Genomic DNA, 24,306 nt, shown 5'->3' with positions numbered 1-24,306 from the left:
CTTTGAAATTTATTGCTTTTGTATAGATGTTGTCTATTACAAAAAAAGAAGTTGATTGTGATGATAAAAAAAATATTTATTCCTTCTAGTCCTATATTCTGGAGCAGCTAGAAAGAAAAATCTGAGAGGATGGTATGGTAGCCCATGATAAACTCTGGAATCTGTCCTGTAACTACTTATAGAAGAGTGCCCCCCAAATTATTGCTTTTTTCTTCTTTTGCTTTGAATATATGTTATAATACATAACAAAAAAAGTTAAAAAAAAATATATACCAAAAAAAAGTAAATTAAATCCATGTCAGAAAATTAAATAATTATAAGGGGCCATTTGAAAAGCAGCATATGTATGGAAGGAAAAATCTGTTACTGTTTTGTGTGTGCTATGTTCTATTCCTATTGCCCTCTCACTACTCCCTATAATGGTGATGGGGCTTTAGGTCACTCTGATGGAGCTGTCAATTATCTGGTTCTGCTTCCCTGGCCGCAAAGTAAGTACATGACCAGTCAGAGACACTTTGGACACAACAATATAGACACTAGGAAAGAAGGCCTGGTCTCCTGAAATTCTCAGCTGAATTGATCATGCACACTTGATGCCTTACCAGAGGTTCATCTCCATGTGGATATAACATGCCTGAGAATAAAGTAGCCAAAGAGGAAAGCAGAACCAAGAAATGGAGACAGAGAGAGACCAATTACTGGCATACTTCCTACACTGTGACCACAGAGACAGACCTTCTTATGAGCTTCAAAAGAAAAGTCTCAGGGAAAGACACTGATTGGCCCAACTTGGGACATGTTCTCATCATTTGCCTACTCTTGAGGGTGAAGGGGAGTGGCACTGTGATTTGCAACCTTCTCAGAACAATGTAGAATAAGAGAAATACAGTTTTCCGAGGGAAGGAAGGGTGCTGGGAGATGAAAGTAAAGCTAGCCACTACAAACATAATTTTTATTGTTCAACTCTATAGTCTATGATTAGTCTAAACTCTTTCAACCTATAACGATAGAAACCTATCTCAAGATAGTTAAAACAAAAAATATTAATTTATTCATTTTCATAACTAAAAAAGTCCAGGGGTTATACATCTGTAGGCCTGACTAATCCTAGTCCAAGCAATAATTAATCACAGTATCGTCACACAGTTTGCATTCATTACCACAATCGATTTTCGAACATTTTTATTACTCCAGGAAAAAAAAAGAAAAAAGAAAAGCCAAAACATCCAATGTCCCCTATCCATCCCCATCATCGATCCTTAGCATCAGAGTGGTACATTTGTTAATGCTGACAAAAGAATATTAAGGTATTACTGTTAACTATAGTCCATAGCTTGCAATAAGCACATTTTCCCCCCATATACCAGCCTATTATTAACTTCTTGTAACAGTTTCATATATTTGTTTTAGTTCATGGTGGAAAATTTTTTATAGTTGTATTGTCAATCACAGTCATTGTCCACCACAAAATTTACTAAGATATACACTCCCATGTTTTAAGCTCTGGCTTTCCTTCTGGTGACATATATGACTCTAAACTTTCCCTATCAACCACATTCACACATAGTTCAGCATAGTTAATTATACTCACAATAATGTGCTACCATCATTTTTATCCATTTCCACTCATTTAAATTCAACCTAGCAAAAAATTGCACACATCTAAAAAAAAAAAATTGTGTACATCTTAAGCAATCCCTCCCCATTCTCTAGCCTCATTCTATCTCCTGATAATCTATATTCTAGATTTTCTGTCTATGAGTTTACATAGTATAATTAGTTCATTTTAGTGAGATCATACAATATTTGTCCTTTTGTGTCTGGCTTATTTCACTCAACATAATGTGCTCAAGTTTCATACATTTCATCCATTGAATCTGTTTGTTTGAACAAAATTGACATCTTAACATTTAGCCTTCCAATCCATGAACACAGAATGTCCATTTGTTCAGTTCTTATTTGATTTCCTTTAGCAATATTTTGTAGTTTTCTGTGTACAGGTCCTTTACATCCTTGGTTAAGTTTATTTCTGGATATCTGATTCCTTTAGTTGCTTTTAATTTTTTTTTTGTAAAAACCATCAGACTTTCAAATGAATTTAAAAACCTTTCCAATATTATTTAATTAAAGTGTTAGGCTGTCATATACAGGTTAAATCAAATTCACTACTCATTTGTTGTATTGAATAAAAAACACCATTACTGTATGCTTGGAAAATCCTCAACCCTCATTTTCAAGTGAGAATCCATGATAATTTAAAGGGAATTTTCCCCACTCAAAAATTCCATTGTAAAGCTACAATAGCTACATACCAAAGAATACTTAGTTACATGCTTTACATAATCCCATGAAAAAATAATTCAACTGCTCATAATTCCTGATGCAAGGCCCTTAATAGCACCTGTACAAAGCATACATATAAACAGCAGAACAGTACATCATTTAAATAACATGGATGACTTCTAAAACAGCTTGACCTAGACTTAAGGAAAAAAAGAATTGCGTAATAGCCACAACTAGAAATTAAGATTCATGACAAGAATTTGTTAAGCTTCATGACAAGAATTTGTTTCTCTTATTATAAAGAGAAAAACAGGTCATATAACTTCTTGGAAAAAAAAAAACCAACAAACCACCTCATAAATATTTCATATTGAAAAAATAGCATGTTCCCTAGGTATGCGTTCATTAAGAGTAAATACAAATAGTATTTCTGAATACCCAACTTAAATACCCACCAGACTTAATAGTTGTAAACTATCTGTAGCATCATGGAAATGCATTAGAAAATCACAAAAGTACAAGCTTCAAACTAACTTTCCTATGAAGTTCACTTAGTCCACATAACAAACTCTAATGATGCAGAAAAAGAATTGTTAAAATTAATTGCTTATGACATTTACTTAGTGTGCTGGTTTGAAAGGATGTATGTCCCCTAGAAAAGCCATGTTTTAACCTAAATCCCATTTCATAAAGGCAAAATAGTCCTTATTCAATACTGTATGTTTGAAACTGTAATCAGATCATCTCCCTGGAGGTGTGATTTAATCACGAGTGGTTGTTATACTGGATTATGTGAAGACATGTCTCCACCCACTTGGGTGGGTCTTGATGAGTTTCTGGAGTCCTGTAAAAGAGGAAACATTTTGGAGAATGAAAGAGATGCGGAGAGAACAGAGAATGCTGTAGCACCATGAAGCAGAGTCCGACAGCCAAGGACATTTGGAGATGAAGAAGAAAAACGCCTCCAGGGGAGCTTCATGAAACAGGAAGCCAGGAGAAAAAGCTAGCAGATGATGGCATGTTTGCCATGTGACTTTCCAGATGAGAGAGAAGCCCTGACTGTGTTCACCATGTGCCTTCTCATTTGAAAGAGAAACCCTGAACTTCGTTGGCCTTCTTGAACCAAGAGATGCCTTAGATTGGACATTTCTATAGACTTGTTTTAATTGGGACATTTTCTCAGCCTTAGAACTATAAACTAGCAACTCATTAAATTCCCCCTTTTAAAAGCCATACCATTTCTGGTATATTGCATTCTGGCAACTAGCAAACTAGAATACTTAGCAAGAAGAATTCAGTATTTTTAAATGTACATTTCATGCACATAAATCCCCAGTTTAAATAAAATTATCAAAGAACTCCAGTATCTTGTTGCTCAGCTTGAAAGTTCATTTCTTTTCACTTCCCATGCCACATCCATAACACCAAGGAGGATAAAATTAGAATGGTGTAACATATTGAGACAGAAATCCAGTTTCTTGCCTATCAAATTTATGTCTATTGAGTAAAGCACAGATGAAGTGACAAAATTTAAAAGGTTTGCTGCATTCCCTGGAGCTTACCTTCCCAACAGAATAGTCTAGTTAATTCTAAAGGATGAACACACAAGGATGAGGAGGCTAAATCCAGGGTTCAATGGCCTGTCAAGGAAGGCTAGTTTAGCTTTCCTGCAGTGAGGCCATATTCTATGTTTCTAATACTAAGAACCTCTCACAAATGTTCACTACTGGTAAAGAAAAGAGGTGAGAGTGTGACTATGACTCAGAGACCCATAAAATAACTATAAAAGCTACCAAATAATCTACTGAGGGTTAACTTCATATATGAAAAACAACACATTTGTCTCTATCTACAGCAATTCTTTTCATGTTCTTCTTGGGCATAAAAGGGATAACAGTGCAACTAGGTTTCTGCACAGGTAAGAATCAACTATAGGCCTTATTCACAACTGCCAAAAGAAGGAAGCAACCCAAGCATCCATCACTGATGAATGGATAAGCAAAATGTTGTATATACATACTATGGAATATTATTTAGCAGCAAGAAGTAATGAAGTCCTGACACATGAACCTGATGTAGGATGTTATGTTGAGTCAATAAGCCAGACACAAAGGGACAAATATTGTATGATCTCACTAATATGAACTAAGTATAATAAGCAAACTCATAGTTAGAATACAGGTTACCAGGAGATACAATGGGGGTAGAGAATGTGGGGCTGATGCTTGATTTGTGCAGAATTTCTATATAGGTTGATTGTAAATGTTTGGAAATGGATAGTCGTGATGGTAGCACAGTAAAATATTACTGTGAGTATAATTAATAGCACTGACCTATGGGTTTGAATGTGTAGAGGTAGTTATAGGGACTGTATGTTACTAAAGGAAAAGGTAGAGGATACAGCCCTGGACTGTATAACACAGTGAACACTCTGGTGGACAACGTCCATGGTGAATAGTACAAATATAGGAATGTTCTTTCATTAACTATAACAAATGTATATCACTAGTACAAGGTGTTAGTAATTGGGTGGTATATGGAAAAAATAGGCCTAATGAAAACTACGGACTATATTGAACAATAAAATTTTCATAATCTTTAAATATAAATAAATCTGTCTAGAGACAGAAACAGATCAATGGTTATGTGGGGCTGGGGAAGGATAGTGGGATTCAGAGGTGACTGCTAAGGTGTGGGGTTTTTCTTTTTGGAGAATGAAAATGTTCTAAAATAGACTGCAATGATGAACGCACAATTCTGTGATTATATTAAGTGCTATTGATTATAAACCTTGGATGGATTGTACGGTATGTGAATATATCTCAATAAAACGGCTTAAAAAAAAAAAGCATGTTCCTGGAGTGAGTCTACTGCCAACTGGCTGACTTCAAAACATGAGCTTGATTCTGATTGGTTAATAAAAAAATAAGAGTCTTCTCTGTGTATGCTATGATAGTCACAACAATAAAATTTCATCACATTGTGCAAAACATTATCATTTTATTTGCATACCCATAATGTCACTATGGAAAATAAGGAGAATTTTTCTTGATAATATACTGATCTTTTATTATACACATAGCCAAAAAAAAAAGAATCATCTATAAATATTGAGACTGTTGCATTTAAACATCATAGATTAAAAGTGATTCCCAAAAGAAAATAAAGTTTTTCATAAATGAAATGTGATTTTTATAAAAAAAACTGGAATGATGGTTAATTCAAATACAAAAACTCATACACAAAAAACATACTTTCTTATTCCAAATTAACAAGTTCACACAGTTCATTCTACCACACAACTGCTCTGTACTAGGATTATACCACTAGAGTAAAAAACTAATAAAAATGAGTTAGCAAACTCATTTAGCAATGAGTTAGCAAAATGAGATCCACCTCTTGACAACTGCATTAAAACTTCAGCATCTAAGCAGAGCTGAGAAACACCATTATTAGGCATGGTTTCCCTCTTCCTGTTCTTGTATCCCATGATTAATAAAAAGCCTGGAATCTGGTCTGAAAATGACTGGGTCATCCATTGCCAATTTTGAATGTCTCTGAAAGTTGATTGTTCACTTCAAGTGCTTCTTCACTTGAGTGCTGTGTCGGCTGTTAGCCCATTTGAAGAGAAGCTGCAGGGTTCTCTATTGCATGGATTTTCACCAGAAGCACCACGATGTGCTGCTTCATAATCCGGATCATATTTTCCTTCCTTAATAGCCACCTTCTTTGCATTGTCTTAGGCAAGCTGTAAATCTAATGTATATTATACGGCCCGAACATCTGTATTTCATTCAATGCCTTTCAACTGATCCCTTAAGTTTTTCAGCTTAATGTAGTTATGGACTTGTCCTGGGCTCAAGGAAACTGAGCACATTTCCACTGAATGATGGCATAACATAGCAGAGAGTTTCTGCATCTGGGATCTTAGGCAGTTGAAGCCCATAATCTTAACGTTTACTCCAAAAACTTCTTTCATAAATACATTTTCCATTAAACACTGCTATTCATAGCAGATATTTCTGAAATTTCTTCACTGGAAATATCCTTGCTACTTGGCATTGTCCTTTTCATCAAAGGCAAATAAAATACCATACTTCCCTGGTAAAGTATGATCATCCATACGATTCAATTGGACCTCACTCAGCCCTGATGTAAAAAAACAGTTGCAGAATCCAGGTTCAGGGTAATGATGCCCTTTGTAAGCAGCCATCTGTCCTGGGTTTATGCCAATAATCACAATGTTCAGATTGAAGGTCCAAATATCAGGGACAACCTTGGTCAAAAGTTCTCCTTCTGAAACATTATTAAAACGGTCTACTTTTCTTTTCACTTTAAATGTATCTGTAATTTTTCCTGGTTTTTCTTTTGATTTTGTGGACTTGCCAGAATTTTTTTTTTCTTTTTTTCTTTTTGGCTTAGCAGGTTTTTTGGGTTCCACTGTTTTTGTTTGTTTGTTTGTTTCTGCTGTTCTGGGTTTTCTTTTCCTTCTTTTTAGAGCTTCTTGTACAGGTTTTAGAGCTTCCTGAATAGGAGCTGGAACTGGAACTCTGCCTGCACTTACGAAATATCGTTCATAATTTCTATATTCGGAGCTTCAGCCATCACTTTTCAAACAGAAATGTATAAAAAACTTGTAGAAAAGAATAGCTGCCCATATTCTCCACTTCCACTCCCCACTGCCACTTGCGTAGGTGGCTTTCTATCCCCACCGTGTACTGCAGCGATACCAAAATAACCAGATACTTGAGTCAGATTGCTAGAGGAACTGGGATAGTAGCTGGCATTTAAGCTTCTCTCCTAAGATTCTAGATCCCTCGTGTCCAAGGAAGATAACTCACATTTAGTCTTAATGTGGTCTGTGACACATCAAAGTACCTTTTAAAAGAAAACAATCATTTCTCCATTAAAGTCGTGAACTATAAAGAGAACAAGAGGGCTGAAATTTATATTCCTCAGTAATTGATAGTTTCTCTCTCCAGTTTAAAGAAAAATAAGGAAGAGTTCTGAGGAGAGGAGTAGGATGAAGGAAAAAACCTAAACAATATATGATTAATCTGAGTCAAGTTTCTACAGTACTAAACATTACCCTATTTCAAATGCAGTAAACTTCACATTTGAGGCGTAGTCTTAAGTTAGTTAGTTGAATACAATAATAATGAAAGTTTATTATTCTTTACAGTTATCCGAAACTTTAGGGAACATGGTGTGGCTATTAATATGTTTGAGGAGATTGTTCAGAGAGAGGTAGTATTGTGTAGCTTAACACTGGTCTGGTAAGTACCTAGTTTTAATTCCTAGCTCTACTATTGACTTGTTTTATGATCTTGATCAAGTTGCTTTGCATGTTTTGGCAGCAGTCTCCTCATCTATATTAGGAGGAGACAAGATTAGAAGGCATCAAAGTTCTCTTCATATTCAAGGTTTAATAGTATTCTGATATAGGGAAATATAAAACCAGGAAATTAAAAAAAATTTTACCTCAAAAGATTTTTTTTAAATCTTTGTGGGGCTTTGTTTTTTTTTTTTTTTTTTTTTTTGTATAAAGGGAAAAGAAGAAAAATTTTACTTCTGAAATTTTCTTAACCATCACAAATCCACAATGGACATTAGTGGCAGGTATAATCCTGTTAATTACAAGAATGAATAAAGTATTTCCTCAAACCAACACAACTTGATCACACTAACCTGTAAGCACCCATCAAATTTAAGCATCCTTTGAGATAGCTAATTTAAAAAATTTTCTGATTTTTATTTGGTTTTCTAAAATTTCCCTATCAAAGACAAATTACATTGGCCAATTTTAAATCCAGTTCACTGAGCAGTATAACAGTTCTTTCTGAAAACCAGTAACAATAGATCATTGACATTTAATAATTCAACTTATTTGCAAGCCATACCAAGGTCCATGACATGCAGCATCTTGTGGTTTTACTTAGGTATACATATGAATCATTCAAAATGTGAGACAGATTGGTGATAGTGAGGAGCCTAAACCTGCTCAACACCTGTATATCAAAGTAGTGCATTTTCCATTCTAACATGCAGAGAAAAGGGACATGTGTCTCTATGAGAAATATTCATTCAAAAGAAAAAAACTACTATGCTAGTGATTAAAAAGTGAAGATGACTAGGAAATCGATGGTCTATTTGAGTGATAGGCTTTTCTTTAATAATTTAAAATAAAGAGCAGCCAAATGACATAGAATCAAATGTTACAGAATCATAAGGACCTGAAAGGGTTCCTCTCAATTTCTTTTCATTTCTTCTGTTTTATGAGATTATTTTTACAAGTTATAGCATTAGTTTAGATTTTGAAGCTTTAGAAGTGTTTCAAAGTATTCCTAATTGTATATGGATTTCTGTAGTTAGTGTTTGGGTTTAAATTAACTGTACATGGTTATAAGCAGAGTGAACCAGTTAAATCTTTGGGTCTGATCATCTCAAATTCAGATGACTATCAAGGTTTCAGATTGGTAGAGCTAAGAGAACAGCTTTGAGGGCAGTACCTTTAGCCTCAACTTATTACAAAAGAACATACATGTATATCTGCTTCTCAACATAGATGAATACACTTTAATGGAAATGATTAAGCAAGAATGGACACTGTTACCTCTTTGAAATGTGACATCCAATTTCCCAAGGTAAGGTGGGAGCTCCTTAAAAAAACATGATTTAAGGAAAGTTAGCTCTCAAAAATAAACCAAGTATTGTAAGAAATCTTTTACAGCAAAAAGAGATTTCTTCTAAAATCTACTAGGTATCTGAACCCCTAAAAAAAACAAGCTGTCAATAGCAACTTGCAATATATAATAAGAGATTACAGTATTCCAAATCTTTTATCCAATAATTTCCCTTTCAGGAGTTTATTTACAGAAATAATTTTAAAAATAGAAAAAACTTTTTTCTCTATATAAATACCTTTAATAAATAAAGAAATCTATATATATATATATATGTCTTTAGAGTTGTTTTTATATATTTATAAATACATTTCTAAATACAGAGAAAGTTTTATCCTTATGCATAAAGATTTCAGTGCAGTGCTATCTATAATGGTGAAAACTGAGAACCAATTAAAATGTTCAACAAGAGAGGAATGGTTAAAAATAATGATGTACCTAGTCAGTACAGTAATATGAAGTCATTTGAAATATTTATGAAAAATAAGCAAGCAAAAATGCTTATCATGCTGTAATGTTTAAGTGTTTAAAAACTTAATATACAAAATATACAGTGAGATCACAACTATGTAAGAAAACATACAGATAGTACCCTGTTAGCTTATGTTTCATTAGGTGGTAAAATTAGCCACTAATTTTCCTTCAATTTTTCAGTATTTATTATAATGAGCATAAAACCATAACAGATTTTTAAAGGGCTTTCCTATGCCTGAAGACTAAAACTTATTCATATCTTTAACCTGAATCAAATAAATTATAGAATACTTCTAACAAGGTAAACTCTAGTACCTTTACATTTGAGGACTTTGGCAGTTTTATTAAAACATTTATAAAAGCAAGTCTCTATATAAATATGTTTGTATACAGTATGAATCCTCACTGGAAAGTCAGAATAGTTTAAACAATTGTAGACATTTATTATTTAGTCACTATGATTGATTTTTTATTATTCATTTAATCAATATCTAGCATCATTGTTTTAAAAAATTTCATTTATCATACATTTTTACTTACATAGTACTTGAGATCAGAGATATTTACATTGACGCCAGTTGATCTCTTTAGATTCTCATCATGTGATACTACAACTTGTTCATCTTTTGTGATATGGCAGTCTAATTCCAGCATATCAGTTCCAACTGTAACTGCACTGGAAAAATAAAAGAAGATTGATACAAATCTATACTTTGACTAGTGCATCTCCTAATATAACTTATGTAGATAGTTGGTTGAACACCTTAAGAACATAGAACTTTGTATAGGACATGAGATTTTGTTGGTTTGTCCAGGTGAAGCCCTGATGAATCCCAGAGTGATTTGATCAGTGAGTAGAAAAGTATTTGCAAAGTCCCCTTTGGTGAACAGTGAGAACGGGGGAAAACTCAACTTCCCCAAGTTGAATTCTTGATATTCTCACAAGCAGTGTGGGCAACCAGAGCTATAGGCTGAGCCCCCAGTCTTGGGGTTTGTTCATATGAAACTTAATCCCACAGGGGATAGGTCAAGCCTACTTAAAATTAGGCCTAAGAGTCACCCCCAGGAGAACCTCTTTTGTGCTCAGATGTGGCCTCTCTCTCCAGCCAACACAGCAAGCAAACTCACCACCCTTCCCCTGTCTACATGGGACATGACTCCCAGGGGTGTGGCTCTTCCTGGCAACATGGGACAGAAATCCCAGAATGAACTGAGATTCAGCATCAAGGGATTGAGAAAAACTCTAGAATGAGCTGAGACCCAGCATCAAGGGATTGAGAAAACCTTCTCAACCAAAAGGGGGAAGAGTGAAATGAGACAAAGTGTCAATGGCTGAGAGATTCCAAACAGAGTCGAGAGGTTATCCTGGAGGTTATTCTTACACATTAAGTAGATATCACCTTATTAACCAAGATGTAATGGAGAGGCTGGAGGGAACTGCCTGAAAATATAGAGCTGTGTTCCAGTAGCCATGTTTCCTGATGATGATTGAATAATGATATAGCTTTCACAGTGTGACTGTGTGATTGTGAAAACCTTGTGTCTGATGCTCTTTTTATCTACCTTATCAACAGAGGAGTAGAACATATGGAATAAAAATAAATAATAGGGGGAACAAATGTTAAAATAAATTTAGTTTGATATGCTAGTGATAAATGAAAGCGAGGGGTAAGGGGCATAGTATGTATAATCTTTTTTTTCTCTGTTATCGTTTTATTTCTTTTTCTGTTGTCTTTTTATTTCTTTTTCTCAAGTGATGCAAATGTTCTAAGAAATGATGAATATGCAACTATGTGATGATATTGAGAATTACTGATTATACATGTAGAACGGAATGATATGTTAATCTTTTTGTTTGCTCTTAATTTTTTAAATTAATGAATAAATAAATTTAAAAAAACAAAAAAAATAAAAGAAGAATGATGACATTCTGAAACTTAAGTAAATATTTAGTTACATATATCAGATGAAAAAGTTCAGAGTTACAAAGCAAAATAACAAAAAAAAACCCATAATCTAAAATATCTCATCATCGCCATCTACTGTGATTTATTGATGTGAAAATATTCTAAGTGAATTTAGAATAAGAGATCATTCTGCCTCCTTTCCATAATCAGCCAAATATAATGGAAAGAACACTAAAACAAAAGCTAAGAGATTTGGGCAACAGTTCCTGCTTTGCTATGAACTTTGAACAAGTAAATCCCTCTCTCTGAACCATTTTTTCACTTCTATGAAATGAAAATTTAGACCACATCATCTTTAGAGTTCCCTTCACCGCTAATGTTCTACAATATTTGGAGAAGGTGTAGCATAGTGGAGACAAATTGCCTAGGTTCAAATCCTGGCTCTGTTACTTACTTGGACAAGTTATTTAACTTAATTATATCTCAGTCTCCTTATTTGTAAAATAGTGAGAACAGTATTAGCTCCCCATACCTCCTTCACACCTTGCACTTTACACTCTAAGCAGCTCCACTTTCTCTTTCTACTCTCTTGCCTAAAATGTCTTTCTCAGAAAAACAGTACAATAATAGAAAAAGACTTCACTAGGCACTTCACAAATGAGGATTTTCAATGGCCAATAAGCATATGAAAAGATGATGACTATCAAAAATCATCAAGGAAGTGCAAATAAAAACCATAATGAGATGATACAATGAGATATCCACCAGAATGGCTAAAATTAAAAGAATTCACAATGGCAAATGTTGACAAGACAATAGAGTAAATGGAACTCTCACCCATTGATGTTGGGAATGTAAATTTGTACAGTTACTTTGGAATGTATAAACATATAGCAACCCTATTACCCAGCAGTTCTACTAAGTAGTTATCCAAGAGAAATGAGTGTCTTTGACCATCAAAAAAACATGTACATGATTGTTTCATACATCATCATGGTTAAATCTTATAGATAAAAAATTGAAAGAAAGAAAAACCAAACAAAATTGTACATATATACTATATGATTACATTTATGTAATTAGGAACAGGTAAAACCAGTCAATGTATTATAAATTAGTATAATGGCTATCCAGGGATAGGAGATGAGTATGGACTGGGAAAAGTCACAAGGGAGCCTTCAGGAGTGCTAGAAATGCTCTATATCTTGATTTGAGTGGTGGTTACAAAGATGTATATATGTGTTAAAATTAATTGGACTGTATCTTTAAGATTTGTATACCTTACTGAATGTATATTTTACATACCAAAACAACAAATTTTTTAAAAGGTCTTTTTCCCTCTCCTTACCTGGCTAACTCTCACCTATGCTTCAGGTCTGAACTTAGAAACAACCTTTCCTAATACTTCTCTGATCGGATTAGATTTCCCTTTTATATATTGCCAGATTGTAAACTCTTCCTGTAGTACCCTGTGCTGACTCTATCACAGTGCTTACTATACTGTTTTGAATTTCTCTATTTATCTTTTCTTCAACTTACTCATTTAAACATAAGTTCTTTGAGGAAAGGGTTTGTGAATTGTTTTTTTGTTTTGTTTTGTTTTATTTTATCCCTAGAGCCTAGGCACAGGAATTGCATAGTAGGTACTGTAAATATTTGTTAGATACTGAATGAGTGACTGAGAAGAGACAGCTCGTTGTGTTTGTAAAACTTCATGCATCAATGTATAGACATTTCAAGGCTGACGAAAAAGTAAAAATGAGTGGGATGTGGAGAAAGTTTTAGAAAGAAACACTTCTTATTTTTAAAATTCAAGAATGGAAAGAATGGTAAATGTTGGAATGGGCAAGCTAGGGTGAGAAAATATATAAGTAGGTAAGTTACAGTTTGTGTAACATATTCCCATGTGTTTGTTTCCTATTTTTTTCACATAAGGACATGTCTCCACAACTAGATATTAAGTTCCTTGAGATGAAGGGCCTATGTTTGTTCCATATTTTCTAATCTTCATGATGTTGGGCATATTGTATGTACACAAAACATTTCTAAATGAGTGGAATGAATTCAAATTTTAGTTAGCAACATCCATTAACTTTTATATGTTCATCAATCATGATCCATAACCATACAATGAAGTATTATGCAGTTATTTTTTAAAAATTAAGGTATTCTTAGAAAAACCAATAAGCAAATTTATCTGGAAGGGCAGGGTGCCCCGAATTGCTAAAAACATCTTGAGGAAAAAAAACGAAGCTGGAGGTCTAGCGATGCCGGACTTTAAGGCATATTATGAAGCCACAGTGGTCAAAACAGCATGGTATAGGCATAAAGATAGATATATCGACCAATGGAATCGAATAGAGTGCTCAGATATAGACCCTCTCATCTATGGACATTTGATCTTTGATAAGGCAGTCAAGCCAACTCACCTGGGACAGAACAGTCTCTTCAATAAATGGTGCCTAGAGAACTGGATATCCATAAGTAAAAGAATGAAAGAAGACCCGTATCTCACACCTTATACAAAAATTAACTCAAAATGGATCAAAGATCTAAACATTAGGTCTAAGACCATAAAACAGTTAGAGGAAAATGTAGGGAGATATCTTACGAATCTTACAACTGGAGGCGGTTTTATGGACCTTAAACCTAAAGCAAGAGCACTGAAGAAAGAAATAAATAAATGGGAGCTCCTCAAAATTAAACACTTTTGTGCATCAAAGAACTTCATCAAGAAAGTAGAAAGACAGCCTACACAATGGGAGATAATATTTGGAAACGACATATCAGATAAAGGTCTAGTATCCAGAATTTATAAAGAGATTGTTCAACTCAACAACAAAAAGACAGCCAACCCAATTACAACATGGGAAAAAGGCTTGAACAGACACCTACCAGAAGAGGAAATACGGATGGCCAAGAGGCACATGAAGAGATGCTCAATGTCCCTGGCCATTAGAGAAATGCAAATCAAAACCACAATGAGATATCATCTCACACCCACCAGAATGGCCATTATCAATAAAACAGAAAATGACAAGTGCTGGAGAGGATGCGGAGAAAGAGGCACACTTATCCACTGTTGGTGGGAATGTCAAAGGGTGCAACCACTGTGGAAGGCAGTTTGGCGGTTCCTCAAAAAGCTGAATATAGAATTGCCATACGACCCAGCAATACCATTGCTAGGTATCTACTCAAAGGACTTAAGGGCAAAGACACAAACGGACATTTGCACACCAATGTTTATAGCAGCGTTATTTACAATTGCAAAGAGATGGAAACAGCCAAAATCTCCATCAACAGAAGAGTGGCTAAACAAACTGTGGTATATACATACGATGGAATATTATGCAGCTTTAAGACAAGATAAACTTATGAACCATGTAATAACATGGATGGACCTAGAGAATATTATGCTGAGTGAATCCAGCCAAAAGCTAAAGGACAAATACTGTATGGTCCCACTGATGTGAACAGACATTCGAGAATAAACTTGAAATATGTCATTGGTAACAGAGTTCAGCAGGAGTTAGAAACAGGGTAAGACAATGGGTAATTGAAGCTGAAGGGATACAGACTGTGCAACAGGACTAGATACAAAAACTCAAAAATGGACAGCACAATAATACCTAATTGTAAAGTAATCATGTCAAAACACTGAATGAAGCTGCATCTGAGCTATAGGGTTTTTTTTGTTTTTGTTTGCTTGTTTGTTTGTTTGTTTGTTGTTGTTGTTGTTGTTGTTTTACTATTATTACTACTTTTATTTCTTTTCTCTATATTAACATTTTATATCTTTTTCTGTTGTGTTGCTAGTTCCTCTAAACCGATGCAAATGTACTAAGAAACGATGATCACGCAGCTATGTGATGATGTTAAGAATTACTGAGAGCATATGTAGAACGGTATGATTTCTAAATGTTGTGTTAATTTCTTTTTTTTTCTTTCTTTCCGTTAATAAAAAAATAAAAAAAATAAAGATAAAAAAATAACCACTTACCGGCAAAAAAAAAAAAAAAAATTAAGGTATTCACTTTATGGCTGAGTATTCAGTTTATTTTTTTGAATGAAAAAAAAATAGGTATAGTATGATCCCACCAATGTAAAAGTTTATATACAATTTTTTTTTAAAGTCTAGAAATATATAGGCCAAATCATTATAGTGGTTACCTCTTATAAATGCTATTACTGGGAATGAGATTAGGGATTGAAAAACGCCAAATTTTTACTGTACAGGGAATATTTCAATTATTTGATGAATTAGAATATAATGGAAAAATAAAAATAGTTCCATTAATAATATATATCTTTTTATTTATTCACCACCTACAGAACGAATTACAGCAGGAATTTTAGAAACACTGAGCATCATTTTAAATACACAAGCATTATGGATCCTATTTTGCATATGAACCTTCTAAATGGGTGTTTTATACTTTACCTCAAAACATAATATAAAATATTATGTATTTATATAAATAATAAATAAATATTATATATACACATTTAAAAAAGTAAAGTTCCTTATTGTTTCTCAAAAATGTGTGGTAATGCATTTCATTAAAAAAGAAAGAATGTGGTTGAAAGAAATGCAAGCATTGAATGATGGGAGCTGGATTAGATGATTTTTAAGATTGTGAAAATCCCAGATGTAATGATTCTAAAATTATAAAGCTGGCAAAATCTGCCTTTGGAGCCAAACCATTATTATTATTATTTTGCCTACTTCTGCTGGTCCTCCCTCATCAACCATACCATTCTCCAAGTCCAAGAAACACTTGCTAGGCCATGTGCTACCCAAAGTCTCATACAGCAACACTGTACAGAGGTCCACTTGCTCCTCCACTCTTCCTTACGTAACTCCACCACCACCACTAGAGTATCCTAATTACTACCAGTTGTTAGAGGAAAACCAACAACAACAACAAAAAACACAGATTTCCTTCAATTAAAATACCAGATATTTTATAGCTGGATTTCTGATAAGCTGATAACAAACACAAGAAGAAAGTCAGGGAACATTTGCAGGAAAACAAAAACTTTAACTGTAAAAGAAGATATAGTAAAGTACCTGAAACTTCACAAAACAATTTTTACCAGCTTAACGCAGATCCTATGCTAAGGAGTCTTCCTTAATCCTCCAGCACTGAGATTGTATTATTATTCCCATTTCACAGATGAGATAATTAGCATTGTATCAATTAGATATTCTAAAAGATTTATCATGGGAACCAGGTCACTGATTAATTACTTTGACTGTCTGCCAATTTATACTTCCAGCTATTTGCTAATATAATTTCCTTCTCTCTATTACCAGTGATGTTAACACCATAGGGAACAAACTGTCCCAGGGGTATTTCCAAAGGCAGCCTAGTTTCATAACCTAGTTTTATTAGTGCTTAAGAAGCAGATTTTAAGTATTCAAGGGATTAGTGACTGTATGTGACTGTGCGTGTTTGTGTGGTAGCATAATTCCTTAGTTTTTAGCTCTCTGCTTACTATGGATGGGGCTCTGCTGCTTTATCTGTCTTCCTTTAATATTCTGCCTTGTTCTAAGTGTCCATTCCATATCTCATTCAGTAAGCAACTAGTGAGGCCGTCTAGTGTCAGACCCTGAACTGTCTTTTAGGGACAGAGATGAATAAGAAAAGATTTCTGTTTCTAAGGGATCACAGAAGAGCTATATTCATAATCAAAGGGAGGCAATGTTTGTGAAAGCATTTTACAAACCACAGTAAATTAGTTTCTATACAACTGTGAGACACAAGTACTGTCAGACTATTAATTCTTTAGCCCCACTATACCAAAATTAATTTTCCACATATTTCTAAGTCTTTTCAATTTTCTAGACACTCCTTATCCATATACCCTCATATCTTAATCTCAAACATTTCACATTTTTAAAATAGCTTCCTACTCTCAATCAAATGTTAGCTCTTCTAGACCTGGTATGTCCTCAATTTCCTAGTTAATCTTAACCAAGCTTCCCACACCAACCATTTATACTTTCTCTATTATCTTTTCTTCTTCACTTCTACGTCAAGTATGTTATGTTATGTATGTCTAAATATGTACATAAGTAAGATCTAAGTTTCAGCTGGTCATTACATTTTTACCTATCTTCCCCTCAAATACTTATTCTATCAAGATTGTACTATTTTTAATCTGCCTTCTGCAGATCATGTATTAAAAATCTTTATCTTTTGGGCCACGGTGGCTCAGCAGGCAAGAATGCTTGCCTGCTATGCCAGAGGACCCGGGTTCGATTCCCAGTGCCTGCCCATGTTTGAAAAAAAAAAAAAAATCAACAATCCATACAGCATACAAAAACAAAACAAACAAAAATAAAAATAAATAAATAAATAAATCTTTATCTTTTAATATATGCTACCTTGAAAATATATGTCTAAATAAATTTTTCTTGTTGTTCATAAAGCAGGCATGTTTAAAACAAATGAAAATCTTTCAAATGTCTTGGCAATTAAAGAAACAGTACTACTTCTCTTCCTAGCTCACTGTCAGGACAGCAAGATAAATCAGGAATAAAGAAGAAAGTTTTTAATTACTCTTCTACAAATTCTTGACAACCCAATATTCTCTTTCATTTCTGTTGAGAAAAGGTATTATACTATATATTTTTCTATAGCTTTAAAAAAAATTTGGAAAGGTATGTGTCATGATTGGGTTCATGTGTCAACTTGGCCAAGTGGTGGTACCTGTTTGTCTGGTTGGGCAAGTGCTGGCCTGTCTGTTGCAATGAGGACATTTCATAGAATTAAATCATGATCACATCAGCTGTATCCACAGCTGATTCCATTTGTAATTGGCCAGGGGAAGTGTCTTCTGCAAGGAGTGATGCTTAATCTAATCACTAGAAGCCTTTTAAGGAGGATTCAGAAGAGACAGGCTCTCTTCCTGCTTAGGCTGGCGAGCCTCTCTGGTGGAATTCATCCAGACTCTCCATCAGAATCATCAGTTTCACAGCCTGCCCTGAGGATTTTGGACTCTGCATTCCCACAGTTACGTAAGACGCTTTTATAAATTTTATATTTGCGAGTGTTTCCTGTTGATTCTGTTTCTCTAGAGAACCCTAACTAATACAGTACGCTATCATATGAAAAGTAAATTTGTAAATGAAAAAAAGGACAATAAAGAGTACTTGTCCTATTTATAGCACAAGCACTAATTTATTAGGCCAAACAAACAAAAATAAACAAGACACTACCATCAACAACAAAACTCAAAAAAAGAGGTTAAAACTAAGGCCTATTTGATTTAGCTTTCTACAGATTTCAAAGTCAATTAGGAAGAAGCCTCCAAATAACTACATCTAGCAAACATGTGGAAGAGTTCTTCTATTTTTCCAAAGTACCAGAATAAACTGCAAAAACTAAAAAGAGAAGACTATGGCACTTTTCTTTAGTTACTACTTGAAAAAAAAATTATATAAGAACTGTTGAAAAGAGAAATGTAATATATTTAGCAAGTAAAAACTATCTAAATTAGATAAACTAAGAATATCAAAAAAAATTTAGAGCATAAAATTTTCAAAAATAACCACTGACTATTACATGATATGTGAATATATAATATATATCAATTGAAATAAATTTTTTTAAAGTAAAAAAAAAGTTTTCAAAAATAAAAAAATATTTTTGACATTTTCAAATGCATCACCCTTAGAATAACTAGTTATACAAATCATTTTCTTATTCCATAAAAAAGGGTATTGGTCAAAATTTAACAAAAAATATGGATAAGATCTTATAAAAAGAAGGTACTTTACACCTGAAGAATGATGAAATCATTCAAAGTTATGAGCAGTTTTTCCAAGTCATACATTTCATCTACATCATAATCAACAAATATTTGACAAATGATTTTGCGTGTATACAGTGCATTTCAGTGAGCGTTGTACACATGAGATTGTATATCTATATTCAGTTACATATATTTAGCTAAATAAAGATATAAAATATCAATAGGAAAGGGAATTTAAGTAATTTAAAGTATTGTTTCACAGTCTGTGATAGGAGGAGAGATTTTGAAATTTGGAGCTGTAAGAGACTTTTGAGATCATAGTCAAAAGACATCATATTATAGAACAGGAAGAGTAAGGGATGGTAAATACAAGGGAAAGAGGATTTAGATGAAACCAGAATATGGATAAGTAGTACATTTGGGTCTGACAATAGGAAAAATAATTTCTAAAATGTCTTTGAGTAGATGAGAAGCAGAACAAGAACTTAAATCAAATTATCCTGATTTCTTAGCCCCATTATATTCAGGGGAAATAAAATAATATTCCCATCATTACCACAGATAAACTGTAATCATTTACTCTAAGACAAAGAACAAGGAAGGTATCCACCAACTTTCATTCCTGTCTCTCCTGCTGCTTCTCTGTGAGGCTCCAAAAGACATCACAATGAAATATGAACAATGTACAAATAGAAAAAAATTTTAATTTATTACAAAAGTAAGATCAACAATCTATGAGGCTTCAAGAAAAGAAAGACCAGATAGAAGATTCAATTCTGTTAAAAAATTACTGTATGGAAAGATACATAATCTTGTTTATAAAAGCAGCCACTTTGTCGTTTCATTTCTATCCAGCACTAATTAGCATTATACACAGTATGTTCCTTGTTACAAATGTTTTCTTTCTGCTTTGGAACTATAATATCTTTTATATTCAGTATAATTCAGTAATACAGAAGCCAAGTACCCTTCATAACACTTCAGATGAATTAAAAAATATATAATACAATAGAAACGACTATCACAGGTGAACGCCACATGTACACTATCTTCACTATGTGAATCATCATCATTTTGAAGATAAAAAAAAATTTTAAAGAGTACCTTTGTTCATTTCCTGGACGATGCACCTCCACCTCCCCCCCACCCCAAATAAAAAGACCTTCATACATACTTACTGTTGAAAGGCTGCCATTGTATTCTCCAAATTTTCTCCAGCACCTGTGAAAACATTAAATTTAAACTTAATTTACTTAGTTATTTTGAACACGTTACTTTTCCAGAAGTTCACTTTAATAAGATATATTTTGTGAATTCTGATGTATATATTATATAAACATAAAATATAAGTGTTTTAAAGAGTGTAATGGTGCTTTGAATTTTGTTTTCTTTGCTGTGCCTTGAGGAATCAAAGATCAAAACAAAGTCATGGGCTAAAGTAAAAAAAATGTTTATTTGGTACGAAATTTATACTTTGACTAGTGCATTTCCTAACATAACTTATATGGACATGTTAACTGAACACTGTAAGTACATGGAACCTTGAATAGGGCATGAGATTTTGTAGGTTTGTCCAGAGTGATGCCCGGATAAATCCCAGAGTGATTTGAACAGTAAATAAAGAAGTATTTGCAAAGTTCCCTGGGGGACTGGGTAGAAAGCAGGAAAATTCAACTTCCCCATTTGGAGAATTCCTGATGTTCTCATAAGCAGTGGGGAGAATCAAATCCATAGGCTGAGTCCTCAATCTTGGGGTTTGTTCATATGAAACTTATCCCCTCAAAGGATAGGTTAAGCCTACTTAAAATTAGCCTAAGAATCACCCCCAGAGAACCTCTTTTATTGTTCAGATGTGGCCTATCTCTCTCTCAACCAACACGGCAAGCAAACTCACTGCCCTCCCCTTCTCTATGTGGGACATGACTCCCAGGGGTGTAAACCTCCCTGGCAACATGAGACAGAAATCCTAGAATGAGCTGGGACTCAGCATCAAGGGATTGAGAAAATCTTCCCCACTGAAAGGGGGAAGAGAGAAATGAGACAAAGAATCAATGGCTGAGAGATTTCAAACAGTTGAGAGGTTATCCTGAAGGTTATTCTTACACATTATATAGATATCCCCTTTTTAGTTTAAGGTCTATTAGAGAGGTTAGAGGGAAATGCCTAAAACTGTAGAGCTGTGTTCAGCAGCCATGTTTCTTAGAGATGAATGTATAATGATATAGCTTTTGTAATGTGACTATGTAGTTGTGAGAAACTTGTGTCTGATGCTCCTTTTATCTACGGTATGGACAGATGAGTAAAAAACATGGATTAAAAGTAAATAAATAATAGGGGGAACAAATGTTAAAACAAACTGAGTAGATTGAAATATAAGAGATCAATAAAAAGGAATGGTAAGGGGTATAGAAAAAATAAGGGGAACAAAGGTTAAAATATACTGAGCAGATGAAAATACTAGTGGTCAATGAGGGGGAGGGGCAAGGGGTATGGTATGTATGAGGTTTTTTCTTTTTATTTCTTTTTCTGGAGTGATGCAAATGTGCTAAAAAATGATCATGAGATGAATATACTCCTATGTGATGATATTGTGACCATTGATTGTATACCATGTATGGAATGTTTGTATGTTAAGAATGTTTGTGTTTTATGTTGTTTTTTATTTGTCAATTAAAAAAATTTTTTTTAAAAGTCATGGGGAAGAACCAATTCAATAGGCAGAGCCCTTCCTTGATCTTGGGGTTTACCCCTGCAAAACTTATTCCTGCAAAAGAGAAGCTAAACCTACTTATAATTATGCCTAAGAGTCATCCCCAGAGAACCTCTTTTGTTGTGCAGATGTGGCCTCTCTCTCTAAGCCAGTTGAATAGGTGAACTAACTGCCCACCCCGCTATGTGGGACATGACTCCCAGGGGTATAAAATCTCCCTGGCAATGTGGGACAGGACTCCCAGGATAAGCTGGAACTCGGCATCATGGGATTGGGAAAGCCTTCTTTCCCAAATGGGGTAAGAGAGAAATGAGACAAAATAAAGTTTCATTGGCTAAGAGATTTCAGAGTTGAGAAATTATCCTGGGGGTTATTCTTATGCCTTATATAGATATACGTTTTCAGTTTGTAGTTATTGGAGCGCTGGAGGGAAGTACTGTTGCGCTGTTGAACTGTGTCCCATTAGCCTTGATTCTTGAAAATGATTATATAACTATATAGTTTTTAAATGTGAGCATGTGATTGCAAAAACTTTAAGTCTGATATCCTTTTATCTAGGGTATGGACAGATGAATAAAAAAATAAGGATAGAAGGTAAATAAATAATGGGGGGGGGATAAAGGGTAAAAAACTGGGTAGATTGAAATACCAGTGGTCAATGAGAGGGAGGGGTAAGGGGTAGGGGATATATGAGTTTTTCTTTTTTCTTTTCATTTCATTTTCTGGAGTGCTGCAAATGTTCTAAAAATGACCACTGTGATGAATACACAAGTATGTGATGATATTGTGAGCCACTGATTGTATATTATGTATGGACTGTGTATGAAGATTTCTCAATAAAAATACTAAAAAAAAAAAAAGTCACAGCAATACAAAGGTGAGGGGCCTAAAAGAACCTAAATATGACTTTTTAAGCTGTTGTCTGCTTAGTACACAGACCACACTTTGAAAACATTGTTTAAATAATCAATAATGATAAAAGTCAGAGGAATGGTTACCTCTGGGGATGGGGCAGGTATAGACTGGGAAAGGAAACGAGGGCATCCTATGGGGTGCCAGAAATGTTCTATATTTTAATCCGAGTGGCAGTTATCTGGTTGTGTGTATATATATATACAAATCAGTCTGTACACTTAAGGTTAGTGCTACCACATGTATGCTATCCCTCAGTCAAAAAAAAATCAATGCCTTTATTCCTAAGGCTTATGACTTTTGCATTCTGGTTTATTCAACTAAACCCTAAGAAGGTTTATTGTAGGCAATGAGGAACATTTATCCCTTACCACTGCTGTTTTCACCCAGTGAAGGAAAATTCCACTCTAGTCCCCAGGAAAAATAAATAGAAAGAGCACTTTTAATTCTTCCCTACTCCCTCACACACTCCTCATCAGAGCAGAAGTGACTTAGGAGAAAGAGCTGTCTGTGACTCAACTCTTCAAGGCCCTCTAAATTAGGAAAGGCCCATACTCAGATAGGACAAAATTTATGCTCATTTATATGGAAAGCTTGCCAGGGCAGGTCCAACCAATGCAAGGAAAGGCCTTTCATTTTAGCATTAAGTACAATTTAGAGAGGGCACTGTAGAGTTTAAATTCAGCCCATGTAGTAATAAAATTGATATTTTGACTTCCTTTTACCTGATGTCTGTATTTTATTTCTAAATTGGTCCAAATTTGGGAAGGTAGGCAGTGTTATTTATTAGCTTCCACAAATCCCAATAGTAAGTACTTTGTCTTATACAGCTTTTAAAATATTCCACAAAATAGTGTTTGATACAGATATAGATGAAACAATTGGTCATGAGGTAGTAATTGCAACTGAGTAAGGGGTTTGCAGAGGCTTACTTTTTGTAATGTTTGAAATGTGCCATAATAAAAAATTCAAAAGACATTTACTGTTTGATCTTTTAAGGGGAAAGAAGCTAGGAAAAAGCTAGAATAGAAACTCAGCACTCTGAATTAAATAAATTTTCCCCCAGTCAACATAAATTAATGACTATTTTTTTATCTACAACATAAATTAAATACTACTTTACATCCAAAGACTGTATGTCTTTTTTGTTTGCTTTCCATATTAATTTTAATTGTAATTCATTTAAACTCACAGCTTAAGCATGTAAACATTATTACTTAATATTGTATATGCTTATAAAATTATATAGCAAGTATTAAATAAAATAAAATACTGAAGATTTGGTGAAGATATTTATAACTAACATACACCATATACAGTGCTTAGCACATTATATATTATTTCATTAAAATCCTCAGTCATTAAAGCAAAAAAATGTTTATTTGGCACAAAATTTTAATTTTGACTAGTGCATTTCCTAATATAACTTATGTAGACAGCTTAATTGAACACCATAAGTACATGGAACTTTGAGTAGCACATGAGATTTTGTTGGTTTGTCCAGAGTGATGTCCCAATAAATCCCAGAGTGATTTGAACAGTGAATAAAAAAGTATTTGCAAAGTCCCCTTCGGGG

At 34.0% G+C, this 24,306-nt stretch overlaps 1 protein-coding gene and 1 pseudogene across 2 annotated transcripts in view; both read right to left on the bottom strand.

Moving 5' to 3' along the window:
* The window catches only part of GDPD1 (glycerophosphodiester phosphodiesterase domain containing 1), a 61,757-nt gene that overhangs the window by 26,558 nt on the left and 10,893 nt on the right, over positions 1-24,306 (bottom strand). For both annotated transcript variants that reach the window (XR_013177665.1, XM_077164971.1), the window contains exons 2-4: positions 20,287-20,329; positions 9,981-10,116; positions 8,897-8,942 (exon numbers count right to left, since the gene is read on the bottom strand). Coding sequence is in view for 1 of the 2 variants with exons in the window: in XM_077164971.1 (XP_077021086.1) it covers positions 8,897-8,942; positions 9,981-10,116; positions 20,287-20,329 (225 nt within the window). In the remaining variant the exon portion in view is untranslated. The remainder of the gene's footprint in view (positions 1-8,896; positions 8,943-9,980; positions 10,117-20,286; positions 20,330-24,306) is intronic.
* On the bottom strand, positions 4,344-8,886 carry LOC143687721 (G/T mismatch-specific thymine DNA glycosylase pseudogene; annotated as a pseudogene).

Source organism: Tamandua tetradactyla, chromosome 6 (assembly GCF_023851605.1).
Source record: "Tamandua tetradactyla isolate mTamTet1 chromosome 6, mTamTet1.pri, whole genome shotgun sequence".
Classification (NCBI taxonomy): Eukaryota; Metazoa; Chordata; class Mammalia; order Pilosa; family Myrmecophagidae; genus Tamandua; species Tamandua tetradactyla.
This window is presented reverse-complemented; position numbering and strand designations above follow the sequence as displayed.